This window comes from Muscardinus avellanarius (genome assembly GCF_963383645.1).
Source record: "Muscardinus avellanarius genome assembly, chromosome: 15".
Classification (NCBI taxonomy): domain Eukaryota; kingdom Metazoa; phylum Chordata; class Mammalia; order Rodentia; family Gliridae; genus Muscardinus; species Muscardinus avellanarius.
The window spans coordinates 63,342,518-63,361,514 of NC_137801.1; the positions used below are offsets into that span (position 1 = coordinate 63,342,518).

The window sequence follows — 18,997 nt, forward strand, 5'->3', positions numbered from 1 at the left end:
CTTTGTGGTTCTGAGGAATCAAACCCAGGCCTCCAAGGATGCGAGATTCTACCACTGAGCTACACCCCAGCCCTGCGATTCCTTTAACAGACCTGTTGTGGCATCAGCACTTGGTGGAGACACCACCCCTCATGGGGGCGATGTACCCGGGGCTTCCTCCCAGCCCTTGGTTCACATATTGCCTGTTCTGTCACCTTGAGACAGCAACCTTTCTCTCTGAGCCTGAGTGTCCTCTCCTAAGACAGAGACAATGATTTTTCCCATGGGGTCCGTATGAGGACTAAAATAAATAGGCTAAAAAAAAAAAAAAAAAAACCACCTGCTACAATGGCTGGCAGAGAAGCAGACATTCACTGAGCAGCAGGTATCTTTGTTACGGCAACCAGATGGTCCTGAATTTCTTGCCATTTTTATTAAGCATTTTCAGGATCCCATGAATAATTCCTAAGCAGGAGAATTTCCATCCATACGGCTTTCTTGTTCTTCCTTTTTTTTTTTTTTGGTACTAGAAATTGAATCCAGGGACAATCTTCCTCTGAGCTACATCCCAGTCCTATTTTTTATTCTTTATTTTTGAAACAGGGTCTTACTAGGTTGCTGAGAGTTTCGTTACGTTGTTGAGACTGGCCTCAAACCTGCGATCCTCCTGTCTTAGCCTCTCAAGTATTGGGATTACAAGTGTGTTCCATCCGGCCCTGCTCTTTCTCTTTCTATCGTCATTTTTTTTCCTTCCTAGGATAAGGTTTTCCTTGATGGTGATAAAAATTTACCTTATACATCTTTAGCCCAACTGTATTGCTGATATTTCCAGCATTAGCAAAGCAGGGCGGTGGGGCTGTACAGTTCCTTATTATAATCTTCCACCACAGTAAGGGGAAGAGGATGTGACCATGCGATCACCAGCAGAAGGGAAATTGTGAAAGAGCCCTCGCTGTGAAAAGGGCTGCCCACAACCCCCGGCTCTCAGAGGAGGACAAGCTCCGGGAGGTCTGTCCAACAGGGGACCTGTCTGTGCCGTGTCCACCCGATATGGAACCTAAGCGGATCAAGGAGGGCTACCTTGTGAAGAGGGTAAGTAGAAGGCGCAGTTATGAAGGTGCGCTGGAGATGGGCTAGGGGAGACTGGTGTCCAGCTTTCAACTCCACCCTTTCCTCGTTGGGACGTTTTGTGCTGGGCCAGTTGGGTTGAAATAGGAGTGCGTGACAGTGTGTAGAATATTGGGATCGGGAGTCAATGTGTGTTCCACTGCCTTCTGTTTCTTTTTCATGTATGTATGTATGTATGTATGTGTGCATGTGCATATGTATGTACACGTGTGTGTATGTATGTATGTGTATATGTATGTGTGTATATATGTATGTGTATGTATGTGTGTGCATGTATGTGTGTGTATGTATGTATGTATTTACTTCTGGTAACAAAGACTGAATCCAGGGACATTCCACCTCTGAGCAACAACTCCAGCCTCATTTTATTTTATTTTGAAACAAGATTTCATTAAGTTGATAAGTCTCACTAAGTGGCTGACGCTGGCCTTGAACCTGTAATCATCCTGTCTCAGCCTCCCATTGTAGCATGTGCCACCATGCCTGGCTGCCTTCTGTTTTTTGTTTATTCTTCTCTTCTGTGAGGTGGTGTGTGTGTGTGTGTGTGTGTGTGTGTGTGTGTATGTATGTGTGTGTGTGTGTGTGTGTGTGTGGCATTTTACTTTTTTTTTTTCAGAACTGGGATGGAACCCAGGGGCATTCTACCTTTGATCTACACCCCAGCCCTATTTTTTATTCTTTATTTTGAAACAGGGTCTCACTGAGTTGCAGAGAGCTTCACTAAGTAGCTGAGTCTGTCCTCAAACCACGATCCTCCTGTCTCAGCCTCCCGAATGCTGGGATTACGAGCGTGTGCCACCACACCTGGCTTACTTTTTTTTTTTTTTAATTTTGAAACAAGGTCTCACTAAGTTGTGGAGGGCCTCATTAAATTGCTAAGGCTGATGACAAACTTGCTCCTGTCTCAGCCTCCCAATTCTGGGATCACAGGCCTGGGCCACCATGCCCATCTGCCTTCTGTTTCTTAAAAGCAAATTAATCTAGTCCAGGCTTTAGCACAGTTTAGTTTTACGGGTCTGAGAATTCTAGACTGCAGGATCTGGAAGATGGGGGCCCAGGTGACCTCCCTCACAATTTAGAACTTGGCCATTCGGCCAAAGACTCAAACTCTTCTGTTGTAGACATTACTTGGAGAGACTGTTCATTTGTTATTTAAATTTCCCTTCCCTCAGGGTTTATTTTTTGTGGGGGGAGTGGAAGAAGAAAGTGACTAAAGATAAAGTGCTATAAGGAATGGATAATTACAGCTTATTTCTTGAGCCATCTTAGAACCAAGGCATAAAAAACCTTACCTTCTTTTTTTAATTGGGCTGCCATCTTTTTACTTACAGCTCTTAATGAATTTGTGTAATAGGCCATCAAGGTGGTGGAAACACCATTTTAAAAATTAGGAACTGGAGACCCATGTAGGCTCAGAAATGCGTGGGCTCACTGAGGGGGCAGCAGGAGAGCTGGGTTTTGTTAATGCGGTTGGCCTGTCTGCTGGGTGTGTTCTGAGCTGTTGTGAAACTTCCCAGGGTGGTGCATTCACACGTAGCTCTTGACGGTATCCTGTGGGCAACACGTCCCTACACAAGCATGCTCACACTAGGCCAGTGAGCTCGGCACTCAGAGGGAGCTCATTTAGTGCATTTAACATCTAGCCTTTTAACTGACTGAACCTCTAATTGTTCCACTTCTTTTCTTTTTGGTGGTACTGGGGGTGGAACCCAGGGCCCTTCTACCTCCGAGCTACACTCCCAGACCTATTTTATATTTTATTTGGAAACAGGGTGTCACTAAGTTGCTGAGAGCCTCACTCAGTAGCTGAGGCTGGCTTCGAACCTGTGCGATCCTCTTGTCTCAGCCTCCCAAGCTCGGGGGAGGATTACAATATGCGCTACTACGCCCGGCTATGTTCTACTTCTTCTTCCTTTTTTTTTTTTTTTTTTAGCTGCTATTTTATTTTATTTTATTTTTATTTTAGTGTGGTACTGGGGTTCCTGGAAGCCCATCTACCTCTGGGCTACACTCCCAGACCTATTTTTTATATTTTATTTGGAAACAGGGTCTCTTAAGCCAGCGCCGCTGGCTTCGAACCTGCGCCATTCTCCTGTCTCCGCCTCCCAAGCGCGGGGATTACAAAGCGTGCGCCACCACGCCGGGCTTGTGTTCTACTTCTAAAGGGCTAACCAGAATGCATTGCTGCCCGATTCCATGTTGATTGCAGGTTGGGAGGGACCTTTGATCATCTGGCCTGACTCTCTCATTTGTACAAGAGAGACTGCGACCCAAGGTCTCACTTGGCTCTGACAGAGTTGGGACCAGAAACACAAACTCTCGGACTCCTGTGTTTCTGAGTCATGGCGCTGAGCTCTGTTCAGTACCCAAGGATTTTCCTAAAGCAAATTTAATCTAGCCAGGTATGGTGGTGCATGCCTGTAATTTCAGGACTTGGAGGCGGAAACAGGAGAAACACAAGTTTAAGGATAGCCTCAGCAATGTAGCGAGACTCTCAGTAACCTAGAAAGATCCTGTTTTAAAAACAAAAAAAATAAAAAGGGCTGGAGAGTGTAGCTCAGAGGTAGAATGCCCCTGGGTTCAACTCCCAGTATAAAAAAAGTATTTAAAATCTAAGTTGTTTGTTATGTATTTGTAATGGTAAGAGTTAAAAGCTACTGCTGGAGGATAAATGTGCTTTCAGGTGTGCTGTCTCTTGCTAGTTGCATTTTCAAATATCCCTTAGAAAAGACACCTGCTGCCGGGCGTGGTGGCGCACGCTTGTAATCCCCGTGCTTGGGAGGCTGAGACAGGAGGATCGCGCAGGTTCGAAGCCAGCCTCAGCTACTTAGTGAGGCTTCCAGCAATTTAGTGAGACCCTGTTTCCAAATGAAATATAAAAAGAAACCAATACTGTATCTGGGAGCCAACCACAACTAAGGCTGACTGACTTCTACCTTGATCATTTGGGTTAGTGTTATGAGAAAAGCCGTAAACAAAAACATTTACTGTCTGGTTTTGCTTCTTTTTTAGACAGTTAAAAACATCTTGCAATGAAAAAAGTTTGCATTCTTGTATTTTAAATCCTCTAAACTAAAAGTCATAGAAGTGTAAGTCTGCAACAGATGAAGCTATTTCACTACAAAATGAAGATGTTGGAGTAAGAGTTAGGAAGCGCATGGACTTAATACATAGGTTTTTATTATTTTTTTTTCAGGTCTGGAGATGGAACCCAGGGGCATTCGACCTCCGAGCTACACCCCCTGCCCTATTTTTTATTCTTTATTTTGAAACCGGGTCTCACTGAGTTGCAGAGGGCCTCACTAAGTACCTGAGGCTGTCCGCGAACCGCGATCCTCCGGTCTCAGCCTCCCGAATGCCGGAATTACAAGCGTGCGCCACCACGCCCGGCTGATACATAGTTTTTAATTAGAGTAACTCTCAGATTGTGGTCTGTAAATGCCAATCTAGAAATGTACCTAGAAAACAATGAAATTTTGTATTGATAGTTCCACAACTTCTTTCTTTTCTTCCTTTTCTTTTTTGTGGTATTGGGGGTGGAACCCAGAGGCATTCTACCTTTGAGCTGCACCCCCAACCAATTTTTTATTTTTTATTTTGAAACCGGGTCTCACTGAGTTGCAAAGTAGCTGAGGCTGTCCATGAACCGAGATCCTCCTGTCTCAGCCTCCCAAATGCTGGGATTAGAAGCATGCACCACATTGCCCGGCTTCTTTCATAATTTTTATGTTTGAAATGTATCTTCCATATTTTTTGCATTTTTTCCCCCTGGGGCCAGTTGAATACTTTGTTGTAAAGATTTTCTAATTTGGCATTTTATTTTTTATTTATTTATTTATTTATTTTTTTGGTGGTACTGGGGTTCCTGGAAGCCCTTCTACCTCCGGGCTACACTCCCAGACCTATGTTTTGCATTTTTATTTGGAAACAGGGTCTCCTAAGCCAGCGCGCGCGGCTGGCTTCGAACCTGCGCGATCCTCCTGTCTCTGCCTCCCAAGCGCGGGGATTACAAGCGTGCGCCACCACGCCCGGCGGCATTTTATTTTTTTAAAAATATTTATTTTTAGTGCTAGGACTAAACCCAGGACCTCATGCTCAATAAACAAGTGCTCTACCACTGAACTACCCCTCATCCTCTAATTTGACTTTTTTAAAAAAAAATTCTGGGAGTTGAGGGGTGCTCTACCAGCTTTTACATTTTTAAAATTTTTAAATTTAAAAAAAAAATTTTTATTAGGGTTAGGGTTTCAATTACGGTTAGGGTTAGGGTTAGGGTTGCATTTAGGGTTAGGGTTAGGTTTAGGGTTCTAAATGTTTTCATTTTGAGGCAGCCTCTTTCTACGTTACTGAGACTGGCTCCAAACTTTCACTTCTCCTGCGTCAGCCTCCCAAGTAGCTGGGATTATTGGTGGGTGCCACTATGTTTGGCTAATTTGGCATTTTAAAGAAATGTTTTGTTCAGAAATATACCCTTTGTCAGTTGTGAAATTAAACCCGAGTCTAGAATTCCCAATAAGATGATAAAGTTCTTAACTTCTTTAGATGTTAAGTTTCAGTTACTTCATCTGTGGATTAAAAAGTATATTTCAGGAACCTAACATATAGTAGGTAAGGGATAATAGTTATTCGTACTGGCACCAATACGCAATATAATGAGCCCTTTCCTAGAAGCTATGGGGTTGTGTGCTGATTCCTGGGTTGGTTGCCAAGGTAATCATGAAGCAAAAGCCGTGCTAATCTTCCTCTGATGACAGTATTAGGAACCTTGACCATGGCTATTGGTGTGAAAATATGCCAAACAATAACAGATGAATCTCTCTCCTTCTTCTCTTATGCAGTTAAGATAACTGGGCATCTTAAACCGAGTACACCATTTTCCTACATATTGTTTTATGAAATAGTTTTATTTGAGATATGCTGTTTTGGGTGGAAAAGACATAACCTTGGAAATACTCATGCAAGAATTATGTTAATTCAGGAATCTTGGGGCTGACAGTCAATGGGCATTAACTATAAAATGCTTCTGTAGGGAGTTAACTGCCACAATGAATGTTTTCTCTTCTGCCTCCTAAGATCTTCAAGTAAAGATGATGGTTTTGGGGGAAAATTCAGGACTTTGTCATCTTCTAGCTTTTTCATCCTAAATGACACATAGATCTCTTGCCTCAGAAACTTGTCCCTTTTGATGTTTAAAAAAGAGAATTTGAACGCCGGGCGTGGTGGCGCACGCTTGTAATCCCCGCACTTGGGAGGCAGAGACAGGAGGATCGCGCAGGTTCGAAGCCAGCCGCACGTGCTGGCTTAGGAGACCCTGTTTCCAAACAAAAATGTAAAAGTAGGTCTGGGAGTGTAGCCCGGAGGTAGAAGGGCTTCCAGGAACCCCAGTACCACCAAAAAAAAAAAAAAAAAAAAAAAAAAAAAAAGAATTAGAAGCCGGGCCTGGTGGCTCACGCTTGTAACCCCAGCATTCGGGAGGCTGAGACAGGAGGATCGCGGTTCGCGGACAGCCTCAGCTACTTAGTGAGGCCCTCTGCAACTCAGTGAGACCCGGTTTCAAAACAAAGAATAAAAAATAGGGCAGGGGGTGTAGCTCAGAGGTCGAATGCCCCTGGGTTCCATCCCCAAACCTGCAAAAAAAAAAAAAAAAAAAAAAAAGCGAGAGAGAATTTGGAGCCGACCAGGCAGCAGCTGGCTGCTGTACAAATCTGACCTCACTCAGTCCTGACCGCCCAGAGTGGTCCCCCTCTTCCAGATGAGAAAAAAATGAGGCTCAGAGAAAATGTGTGATTTGCTCTGTATTAAACATTTGGTAGAAGGATGACCTGGGCTTCAGACCCAGGCCTGTTTGAGAGCAAAGCCCGCAGGTGGTAATACCAGCCTGCAGAGGAGGGGCCAGATGAGCTCCCCAGAGCCCGCGTCGGGCCTGGGAGAACTGGACTGAGGACAAGGTTGGTTCAGCCTCCTCAGCCTCCTTTTCTCGCTGACTGGGGGTTAATCTGAATGCTCTTGAATACACACTGCTGACTCGGATATGTTCATAATCAAAGCTTTAAAAAAGAGAAAGGAGCAAGTTAATGCAGCCTAAGTGGAAAATCTGCAATCTACATTTCTTCATGCCATGTCCCTTCTTTCTAGTGGTTTATGGAACAAGCTGTGGTTTCCATGACAACCAACCCAGAAATCATTCCCTACGACAGGACTGACTGAGCGGCTTAGGGGCTTGGATGCCCTGTTAGGCTGGGGAAAGCACAGGGATCAGGATAGCAGAAAGGAAAAGAGAAAGGCCTGAGGCAGGAGAGCCAAGGGATGCAGGAAGCTTCAGTAAAAGAAGAAACGTCGAGGGCAAAAGACAGAGCAGCAGAACCTGGGGTCTTGACCCAGGGATTCTTTCCTGCAGTACATACCCTGTCTTACGGACAGGACGAAATAATCCCCACGGGGATTTGCACACATCGATTCGTCATCAGGATAAAGGCTCACACATGTGGTGTCCACCCAGCGGCAGGGACAGTTAGAAGCCTTTAATGTATTAATATACTTATATAGCATACATAGAACAATCCTACATATGGCTACAATGACCCTTTACAGATAAGAAAACCACGGTTCAGGGAGGCAGAGGGTTTTGCCCAAGTTCACCCAGATGGAAAATGGCACATCTCTCTGATTAGTAAACCAGTTGCGTGGCCCCAGCATCATGCTTGAACTGGCTTTAACCGCTGTCCATGCAGCTCTCAGGTTCAATCCCCAATACTGCAAAGATAGTAAATAAATAAATAAAATAAAATAAAATGGCATGTCCCATAGAGTGGGAAAACAGGTAATAGTAACTCACAGTTCTACTTTAGTTACACAGTTTTGGTTAGAACATGTTTCCCTGGAACTCCAGCCATACGTCAGCATACGAAAAGAGAAGTTTGAAGGGAAGGGGAAGTTAAAAGAGGTGTCCTCACTCTTCAGGAAGGGACTAAACAAAAATCCAATTGCCCCACCCTCAGCTAGCAATTGTGTGTGTGTGTGTGTGTGTGTGTGTGTGTGTTGTTTTGGAAGTGCTGGGGATCAAACCCAGGGCCTGAGGCATGCTAGAAAAGCTATCTACCACTGAGCTATATCCCCAGTCCATTTTGTTTTATTTTATTTTATTTTATTATTATTATTTTTTTGGGTCTGGGGTGGAACCCAGGGGCATTCAACCTCCAAGCTATACTTCCTGCCCTATTTTTTTTATTCTTTATTTTGAAACCGGGTCTCACTGAATTTCAGAGGGCCTCACTAAGTAGCTGAGGCTGTCTGCGAACCACAATCCTCCGGTCTCAGCCTCCCGAATGCTGGGATTACAAGCGTGCGCCACCACGCCCGGCTCCATTTTGTTTTATTTTGATAGAGCGTCTCACTAAGTTGCTGAGGCTGACCTCAACCCTGTGGTCCTCCCGCCCCAGCCTCCCGAGTGACTGGAATTATAGGCGCACGCCACGTTGCCTGGCTCAGTTATAATGTCTTTCAGTGAAGCTGGACAGGCACAGGGAGGCACGCTTTCATTATGCATTCATCACACCGAGCTGATGGACCTCTCTCCCTTGAAATTATGAGCTGCTTAGGAGCAGAGACCAACTGGATCTTGTTCATTTGTATAGCCTTAGTGCCCAGGTCGTGTCCTGAGCATAGATATAACAATATAAAATGGGTCTGGGAGTGTAGCCCGGAGGTAGAAGGGTTTCCAGTACCAAAAAAAAAAAAAAAAAGTGTCATTTGGGGAATGAATTTGTCTCAAAACGTGCTTAAAATGCACTCACAGAGTTAAAAAAAATATCAGAGCTTTATAATATAGGAACTCTTTAAACATTAAAAATTAATTTCAGACAGGATATTCATTTTTAGATCATCATATAAAATATGCTTCTGAGATTTGTTATTAGATTTTTGGCTTGCAGGTGAGGCCCAAGGTTGGCAGGATCGTATGGAAATAGAAGACTATAGGGAGACAGGAATGGTGGGCAACTTGGGACAGATGTGTCGATCTTAGGGTAAAAAGGGGTGTTAATTATTTAACTGAACTTCCCACCTTTGGCCTACATTTCTTTTACCAATCTCTTAGCAAGCATTCTCTGGTCAGGGAGCTCACTAATTTCATTTTCTCCTTTGAGTTATACAGAAAGCTGTTTCTGAAACTTCCACTTAGTGGCGTTTGAAAACAACCTAAGCATTTCACACCTTTGAAGGCAATTCTCATCTGCTCTGCTTCCCAATTTGGAGATAAATCTTTCTGGTTTCTTCAGCAATTCCCCAGGAGAGAAGATGCCCGCTTACATTCTCTTTTGAACAGGCTCCGTTGTATCTGTAGCTGAGGTCTCTGAATGCAAGGTACCGGCAAGCACAGAATTAGGGACTAGGCAGTATTTATTTATTTTATTTATTTTTTGCAGTATTAGAGATTGAACACAGAGGCATTCTACCTCTGTGATATACTTCTGGCCCTTCTTATTTATTTATTCTGTTTTGAAACAGGGTCTCGCTTGGTTGCTGAGAGTCTCACTAAATTGCTGAGTTTGTCCTCAAACCTGCAATCCTCCTACCTCAGCCTCCGACCAGTAAGGTTACAGGTCTGGAGAATAGGTAGTGTTTAAAGAATGCTTGCTGTGCGCCAGCGATTGACTCCAGCAATTTACATGGATCGCTTCATTTAATCTCCTATCCTTAAGGTGTAGAAAATGAGGTTTAAAAACTTGGGCATGGTGGCACAACCTGTAATTTCGGTACTTGGGAGGCTGAGACAGGAGGATGGCAGGTTTGAGGGCAGCCTTAGCAACATATCGTGACTCTCAACAGCCTAGCAAGACCCTGTTTCCAAACAAAAAACAAATTTTTTTTTAAAGAACTGTGGGTGTAGCTCAGAGGTAGAATGCCCTGGTTTCAATCCCCAGTGATACAAAACAAAATAAAACAAATCTGGCTAGTTCAAGCCTTATTCATCCTGAGCCATTCAGCTCCAAGGTCCATGACCACCCATGGGTTCTGCTCCATTTAAAGTTAGAGTACCACTTCCTCACTTGAGAGGCTATACTATCCTATTTTTAGACGGCTCACAATGAATGTAGCCTTTTTCTTTGTTTTGACAGTCTATGCACATCAAACTGCTGACTCCGAGAACTCTGTTTTCCCTTGTATGCCTTTTTCCTCAAATCTGTACCAGTACAGTTTATAATTTTTTTCCTGCAAAACTTTACTAAAAAAAAAAAAGACTAATCTTACTCAATTTGCATTTATTTGGTGGCTGTTGAGGTAGTAACTTTTTATGTTGAGTGGACCCAGGTAGTTCTTTTGAGAATTCCCCAAATGGGAGTGTTTGCATATTTTTAATTGATTTTAATGAGTTGTGAAGCTACATTAGGGTTATTAACCTTTAATCACTGATGATATAAACATCCATGCTTTTGATTTGTGAAAGTTTTTAAAGACATGTGAAGAAGTTTATTTTTAAAATGTGGTCAGATGTTTCATCCTATATGATTTCTTCTTTTGGTGTCATGTAATGTCAGACTCTGACGTGTTAAATTATACCAATCCCATGATCAGAACAGTTAGTCACCGGAAAAATCTGACTCATCATCGAAAACCCACCCTTTGTGGATACCTAATCAAGTAGGCTTTGAGTATAATGGGAGAAAACAAACATGCTATACACATACATATATAAAGTCATATATCCCTAATTCAAAAATCCAAAATCCTGCCAGGCGTGGTGGCGCACGCTTGTAATCCCTGCGCTTAGAAGGCGGAGACAGGAGGATCTCGCAGGTTCGAAGCCAGCCTCGCTGGCTTAAGAGACCCTGTTTCCAAATAAAAAACATAAAATAGGTCTGGGAGTGTAGCCCAGAGGTAGAAAAGTTCCATCCCTAGTACCACCAAAAAAAAAAAAAAAAAAAATCGAATTTCCAACAGAAGTGGAAAATTCCATACCATGACATTTTGTTTCATGTACAAATTATTTAAAATGTTTCAAGTTATTTTTAAGTTATATATATATATATATATATATATATATATATATATATGTATATGTGGCATATATGAAACATAAATGAATCTCATGTTTAGACTTGGGTTTCATCTCTGAGATATATCATTATTCATTATGTTTATATAGATATTTCAATATCTGAAAAAAACAAACCAAATCTGAATTCTGGCTCCAAGCCTCATTTGAGTAAGGGATACCCAACCCGTGCCTGTATGTATATATGTATGCATGTATATATGTATGTATGCATCTATCTGTCTTCGTTAAATTGAGGTAGTTACCTACGTGGTATAAAGAAACTGATTCAGATTCCAGAATTACTCAGTTTTCTAAGAACCAAATGGAGATGGCATCTGAGAGGAAGGGAAGAGTATGAAACTGAGAATGAAGAGACCTGGACTCTCCTCCCAGTCCCACATTTAGTGGGCAGTAATGAGGCCAAGTCGCCTACTGGGTCTGTGCTGCACTATCTGCATGGCAACGTGTTGGAGGATGGTCCTAAATGGCTCCCTAGCTTGGATAGTCCATAATCACACTTCAGGTTGGCTCTTGGGTGAGCATTAAGAAAGATGAGGCCAGAGTGGGAAACTTACAAGAATGGCCAGGAAGAGGTGTTCAGCTACCAGAGTGAAAAACTAGCAAATTCTATTCGCCTAACCTGATTTACCACTGTTAAGCCTGGAAAGAGAGTTCAGGCTTTAGAAGTGGCCTGATATCTCTTATTTTAGAAAGTGTCAGCTTACTTATTTTGCATAATGACCCTGAATTCTAATGAAACATCCTCCTAGGAGTTAGCTCATAGCCTCTAAAGCTACATCTGAATTAGGAAAGCAAAAACTCTTTGGACAATCACCTCCCAAAGCTTTAATTATTTACCGAGGGCATGCTGTAGTAGCTGACTTCTACCAGTGATCCCAACTCCAAGGCCAAAAGTCTCAATGACTGTGGCAGGTATTAGTCTTATAGTTTCTGTGACTATATCTTACTTCATTTTAATTCTTATTAATTTGTCTACATATTACCCCCCAAATTATATCCCATGTTTTAATATGTAGTAGTTTTAAGTGTTGTAAATTTATTATTTTTCTCAATTATTGAAAAAAATCAAAACTACAAAGAAAAAGGGCAACTAGTACTACTAACTATATACTATCCCCAAGATTCAATCATTGATAAAGGATGGGTATAGTTGCTTTGTATTGCCGTATCTCCGTATTTCTGTATAAATATATACTCATATATTTTATGTTGAGACTTCTGAGAGTAAGTTTTAGTTATGCTACCTCACCCCAAGGGCATCTATCTATCTACCTATATCTATATCTATCTATCTATCTCTATCTCTATCTATCTATCTATCTATCTCAATGCCATTATCACCACCAATAAATTTAACACTGATACAGTGCTATTATCTAAAGTCTTTTTTCCATTGAAATAATCCCAAGTGACTTATAATATCCTATACAACTGCCTCATAAAAAGTCCACTATTCAATCAAGGACTATGCATTGCATAGAATAATGCTTCTATAGAACCAAATGGAACAGGGCGATGCTACCATAATCCCTCTTGGAGTTACCTATCAGGATCTGTATACGACTAAACAGAACAACACCTTATTTTAAATTGTACTATAGCAATGCAAAAATGCATATAGCTAATGCCATCATTTATTACATATTTATACAACTTATACATTACGCACAGATCAAGATGGAGACATTGTCAATATCCCCAAAGGTTCTATTATTTTTCCTGCACTATACACCCATCCTAGGCAATCATTAGTATAATTTCTCATCAGTTATGTCTGTTCTTAAACTTCATATAAATTGAATCACACTCTTTGTACATTTTTAATCTTTTTTCCCAGTCTATACAATATCTATGAGATTTATCTATGACACACAGAGAGAGAGAGAGAGAGAGAGAGAGAGAGAGAGAGAGAGAGAGAGAGAGAGAGAGAAAGGGAAAGAGAAAATTTAATGGAGATTGAGCCCAGGGACATTCTACCTATAAGCTACACCCCCAGCCCTATTTTATTGGTGATTTTAAACAGGGTCTCTTGAAGACCTTGCTATATTGTTGAGTCTAGCCTCAAACCAGATATCCTCCTGTTTCAGCCTCCCAAGTACTGGGATTACAGGTGAGTGTCACCATGCCCAGTTCAGTGGCAGGAGGATCGTGCAGGTTCAAAGTCAGCTGTGCTGGCTTAAGAGACCCTGTTTCCAAAAATAAAAAAAGTATAAAGTAGGTCTGGGAGTGTAGCCCAGAGGTAGAAGGGCTTCCGGGAACCCCAGTATCACAAAACAAAACAAAACAAAAACACTAAGTTGTATTCTGTTATGTAAATTTACTGTATTAATAATGTGTTCATATACTGAATTGTACAGTTATTCGTTCTCTTGTTTATGGACATTTGAGTTAGCCTCCATATTTGGCTATTATGAGTAAAGGGATCATAGATTCTTGTATATGTTCTTGTCTATAACCTTTTCGGCATCATGGGCTCATTTCTCTCGGACGCGTGCTCAGGCGTGGGACTGCTGGCACAAAGGGCGTGTGTGTGTTTAGCTTTAGCTGCCAAATACTTTTCCAAGTGGGATGCAACATTTCATACTTCTGTCAGTTGTTTTACCTGCTTGCCTATTCTTGCTCTTGTCAATGATTTTAAATGTCAGGTACTCTATCAGGTGTGTAGGGCATCTCATTGAGGTCTGAACCTGTGAGGTCTGAACTTCATAAATTATGAGGTTGGTCGCTTTCTCACGAGATTTCAAGTTATCTATTTTTTCCTCGCAGATATTTTTCTCAGTGACATATCCACTTAAAGCTTTTGCCTATTTAAAAAATTGGATATTTTGTATTTTTGTTACTGATTTTTCAGGGATTCTTTATATTCTAGATATGATCTCGCTCCAATGTAAAACAGGAAATATTACACATTATAAAATTATGCATATGTTGGATACTGTCTCATTTTGTCTATTTTTTAAGAAAGTAAATAATCTAGTGTTAGTCTGGATTACTCTGCCTTAGCAGAAAAGTGTGTGTGTGTGTGTGTGTGTGTGTGTGTGTGTTACTGAGGATTGAACTCTAGGACATTCTACCTCTGAGTTACACCCCCAACACTATTTTTATTCTTTTTTTGAAACAGTGTCTTACTGAGCTGCAGAGAGCCTCACTAAGTAGATGAGGCTGGCGGTGAACCTGCCATCCCCCTGTCTCAGCCTCCCAAGTACTGTGATTACAAGCCTGTGCCACTATGCCTGGCTTGTGATAATGTATTTTAACTGGAAAAAAAAAAAAACTCTTTTAGGACCTAAGACAAAGGAAATATTTGGACAAGCAAAGTGATAGTTCCTTAAGTACTTATCTTCTTTGCATAAACAGCCTTCCTTTTGGGAAACTGGCCCTCTATAGAGAGGCCCTCTGTATTTTGAGATAAGCAGCAGAGTCTGCTGGGAACTGGATGATAATTCTATTTTGTGGTAGTCATGACAGGGTGACATTGCAGGCCAAAGAATAGAGGCAAATAACTTGATTCTCTTCCTTTTCCAAACCCCTCCCAAAATATAGACCAGAAAGAGAAATGTCCTTAGTTTAATCAGAATGGGCTGTTTATTTCTAAAGGGGTAGTTTGCATTAATCCAAACTGAGAACTTTTTAAGTAATGATTTTCCTAAGAGCCACCTCAACATGGCTGGCATTATAGACTGTTTTGCAGGTGATTTTCCTGTGACTTGGCCATGCCTGCACCTAAGGCTATTGTCTAAATTTTCTCTTGCTATCTATATTCAGATAAGATCTGATTGGGTCAAGGGAAGGAAGCAACTGCAACATGCATACGACCAATCATGGCCCCTCTACCCATGGGAGACTCAGCCATTAGACCATGACACTTTTCCAGTCTGTCCAGACTCAGGCATCCACTGCTATTTAGTCTGAGTTAGCACCTGAAATAGAATCTATTTGCCATTTCTGACCAGAATTTGACACAATGGGCAGGCTTGGGAGGAAATAAACCACAGAAAGACAGCCTGGAATGCCTTCGAGGGATATCAGAGATCCAAACTAGATTCCTTTGGGCACAGCCTATGAGGGGCTCATGGGCTGATTATAGATGTATATCCCATTATATCCTAATTGAAAACCAATTTCAGAAAAATTGTGAACTATAAGATCATGGGTAAGAGATAGAGAAGAAAAAATTATGGTGGGCCCTGTGAGATCTGACTGTGAGGCCTGGCCAGAGGAGGTTTAAGAACTAAGGACTCCAGGTGAGAAAAGGCTTCTAACCATCAAACCCACCAGTGGAAGGAATACGCGACAGTTTCTGCTCTCCTTCCCTCCTGATGCAGCGTAAAAAGCTCCTAGTCTTTAAAGAAGGGGCTTCTGACTCTCCTGGACGCTCTCTCCTGGTCGGTTGCCTCCTCTCGGGTATTACTCCAGAATCAAATCTGTCCCTGCTGTCCGGCTGTGCACTCCTTGTTCCCATATTTCCCCACAATTCTTCTGACACACACCAGCTGGGGAGAATGTGATTCTTAGCGGTGTGAACCAGGCGCAAAAAGGGAAGCGCAGGGGAAATTAAAGCAGGAAGGCTTCAGGGCAGGAATAAGGCAGGAATAAGGCAAATAGTAAGAAGGACTGGTCGCTCTTCTCAGTAAAGTGTGATAGAAGCTAGCATTTGACAAATTGGAAATCATCTTTTGCATTATTTTAATGAACGTGCACAGAGTTCTCAGTACTGTAAGCCAAGGAACGAACCTGATTACATCAATGCCTTGAAGAAGAAAAGAACCACGGGGAAAATATTCAAACAATGGAGAGGATGTAGCAAAATATTTCTTTTTTCTTTTCATCTTTTGTGGTACTGGAGGTTGAACGTAGGGGCATTCTATCTCTGAGCTCCACTCCCAGCCCTTTTTGTTTGGAAACCGGGTCTCGCTAGGTTACTGTGAGTCGTGTTATGTTGTTAAGGCTAATCTTGAATTTGTGATTCGCCTATTTCATCCTCCCAAGTACTGAGATTATAGGTGTGTGCCACCATGCTTGGTTGCAAAACATTTTTGGAGACAACTCTAAGAAAATACGTGATTTCTCTTGTTAGGCTGAAAATATAGCTCATCTCAGCTCTTTTTGTTGTTATTCCAGGGGAGTGTGTTTAACACTTGGAAACCCATGTGGGTTGTATTGTTAGAAGATGGAATCGAATTCTATAAGAAGAAAATTGACAACAGCCCCAAAGGAATGATCCCCCTGAAAGGAAGCACTCTCACCAGCCCGTGCCAGGACTTTGGCAAAAGGATGGTGAGTTGACATCATTAGCCATCATGAACCCTGCGTCAGGTGCTGGACTTGTAGTCCATGCACAACCTGCAATGGGAGTGGTGTTCCCTGGACCAGCCTCTCTCACCACCACCCACCTGCATCCTGGCATTTTCAGTCTCTCTTGGCCAGAACAGTTGATCTAGGGTTGGGTCAAATGCTCTCTTCATGAGGGGCCTCATCCCCTTGAAAGGGATCATTTCTAATGGGTTGTGTTTTGATTTTCAGTTCGTGTTTAAGATCACGACGACCAAACAGCAGGACCACTTCTTCCAGGCATCCTTTCTGGAGGAGAGAGATGCTTGGGTTCGGGACATCAAGAAGGCCATCAAATGCATTGAAGGAGGCCAGAAGTTTGCAAGGAAATCTACCAGGAGGTCCATTCGTCTGCCAGAAACCATTGACTTAGGGTGATTTTCTGCGTTTGCTTCTTTCTATCTCCTTCTTTTTCCACCCTCTGACAGGAAAGAGTGTCGTGCGCAGTGACGACTCTTACACGATCTTCCTCAAGCAGTTTTATTACCCCAGGTTCTTGTACAGTTACCATTCCTCTTTAATGCTCTCTCAACGCCCTCTCAGGTAAAAACAACATCAGTCTTCTATCCTCTCCCTCATCACTCCACCAACCCTCCTCTGTGGCACTCTACGTCTCTGCTGCAGCACACACCGGTCACAATGGTGGCTTTGTGAACATGTCCGTCCCAGCTCGGAGCCCGGAGCAGTCCGCCAAGGAACCGCTCTTCCTGTCCACCAACCCTCTTAGCTCCTTCTCCTTCCTCCCCGCTAGGGCATGCGCGCTTTTTTAACCTTCTCCTGGGCGGGCAGGTGGTAGCACGAGGCGTTGCGTCACTAATTATCCGTAAGGCGCCTGATAGGGCTCACTGCGCAGGCTCAGGGCACCGCCAGCCTCGTGAGCCTCGTGACTTGGCTGCAAGCCCAGGCGCCATCTTGAGTCCACGCTGGCAACAAGCCTGGGTGCCACCTCGGTCCTGCCGAGTGGGCCCCAACAAAAGAGCACAACAGATATTGTTGCAAGGCTTGCTTTGGCCACCCCTGAGGTCGGTATCCACTCTGCCAAGCTGCACTGGCAACCGGTGGACTGAGGTTTACCTGGGCTTGGAGGAGTGATTATGGCACCTCCAAACCTAGGAGCTGAGGAGAGGAGGTTAATAGAGTATAAATTCCCTTGTATTGAGTAGCAAGGGCGAGAGAGAGAGGCTCATCATTTCATTTATGAAGTAGTTTTAATAGTCTTGAAAGAAAGCTTCTGGACCTCTAGGTCGCAAGGAAAAGGCAGGGGCTATGTTTCCAAGCAGGCAAGGTTTCAAGTTCAAATTCAAGCATTCACTCACACAGCCAGAAGGGCCATCCAGAGTGAATTTACCTATCCTGGCAAATTTAGTGGTTTCTGATGTCAATTTGCTTGAAATTACAGGTGACAGTTATAGCCTAAAGGTAGCCAGAGGCCCACAGGTCAGTTTAGCTGACAGGAGTTAGAAATGGGGTTCCTTCCTGAACATTTCACATCTTCTCTGGTCACGGGAATCTCTTCCTGGTAGTTTTTCTGTTTATACTATGAATACCCTAAAACAGGCATCCATTGGGAAGAATCCTAGCCTTGTGTACAAATAGAATTCTGTTTATAGCGGGCTTGGTGGCACATGCATGTAATCCCAGCAGTCAGGAGGCTGAGACAGGAGGATCATGGTTCGCAGCCAGCCTCAGCTACTTAGTGAGGCCCTTTACAACTCAGTGAGACCCTGTTTCAAAATAAAGACTAAAAAATAGAGCTGGGAGTGTAGCTCGGAGGTACAATGTACCTGGGTTCCATCCCAGTACCACCCCCCCACCAAAAAAAATCTGTTTACATGAGGTAGACTGGGAAAGAGTCCTTGAGAGTGGACACACACCTTCTTTTCTTTTCTCCTTTTTTTTTTTTTTTTTTTTTTTTTTTTTTTTGCGGTACTGGGGATGCAACCCAGGGCCATTGTACCTCCGAGCTACATCCCAATCCCTATTTTTTAGTCTTTATTTTGAAACAGGGTCTCACTGAGTTGCAAAGGGCCTCACTAGATTGTAGCTGAGGCTGTCTGCAAACCGTGATCCTCCTGTCTCAGCCTCCCAAATGCTGGCATTACAAGCATGCGCCATCACAGCCGGCTGGACACACCTTCTGCATGACTAGCACAGACTTGGCCTGTCACAGGATCAAAGCTTGTGCACTGGGCTTAGAGAGACTCAGCAGCTTCCCCCACCGTGGATGCATTTTGGTAAAGACCTGAGAGGAAACACCTGGCTGTGGCTATCTCGCTGGCTGGGGCCATCACCTGACCACATTCTTGGCCAGGGATTGTCAGTGCTACGTGGAAACGATGCTCAAACTACATATAACCATAGGCTCCACGAAAGTAGCCTTTGTTTTGTGGCTTAGAATTTCTCTGCTAAGGCTTTTTTTTGGTTCAAAATTCCAAGGACACAAATTGAGATCTTCTTGCTATTTTGCCTATCTCATCATTTTTATTTATTTTTTATTTATTA

The 18,997-nt window shown here is 42.9% G+C and overlaps 1 protein-coding gene across 1 annotated transcript in view; it reads left to right on the forward strand.

Moving 5' to 3' along the window:
* Positions 1–1,029: 1,029 nt before the first annotated feature.
* The window catches only part of PLEK (pleckstrin), a gene marked incomplete at both ends in the record, with an annotated part of 29,487 nt that continues 11,519 nt past the window's right edge, over positions 1,030–18,997 (forward strand). The window contains 3 exons of the mRNA XM_080711076.1: positions 1,030–1,071; positions 16,286–16,441; positions 16,688–16,869. Coding sequence (XP_080567202.1) covers positions 1,030–1,071; positions 16,286–16,441; positions 16,688–16,869 — 380 coding nt within the window. The remainder of the gene's footprint in view (positions 1,072–16,285; positions 16,442–16,687; positions 16,870–18,997) is intronic.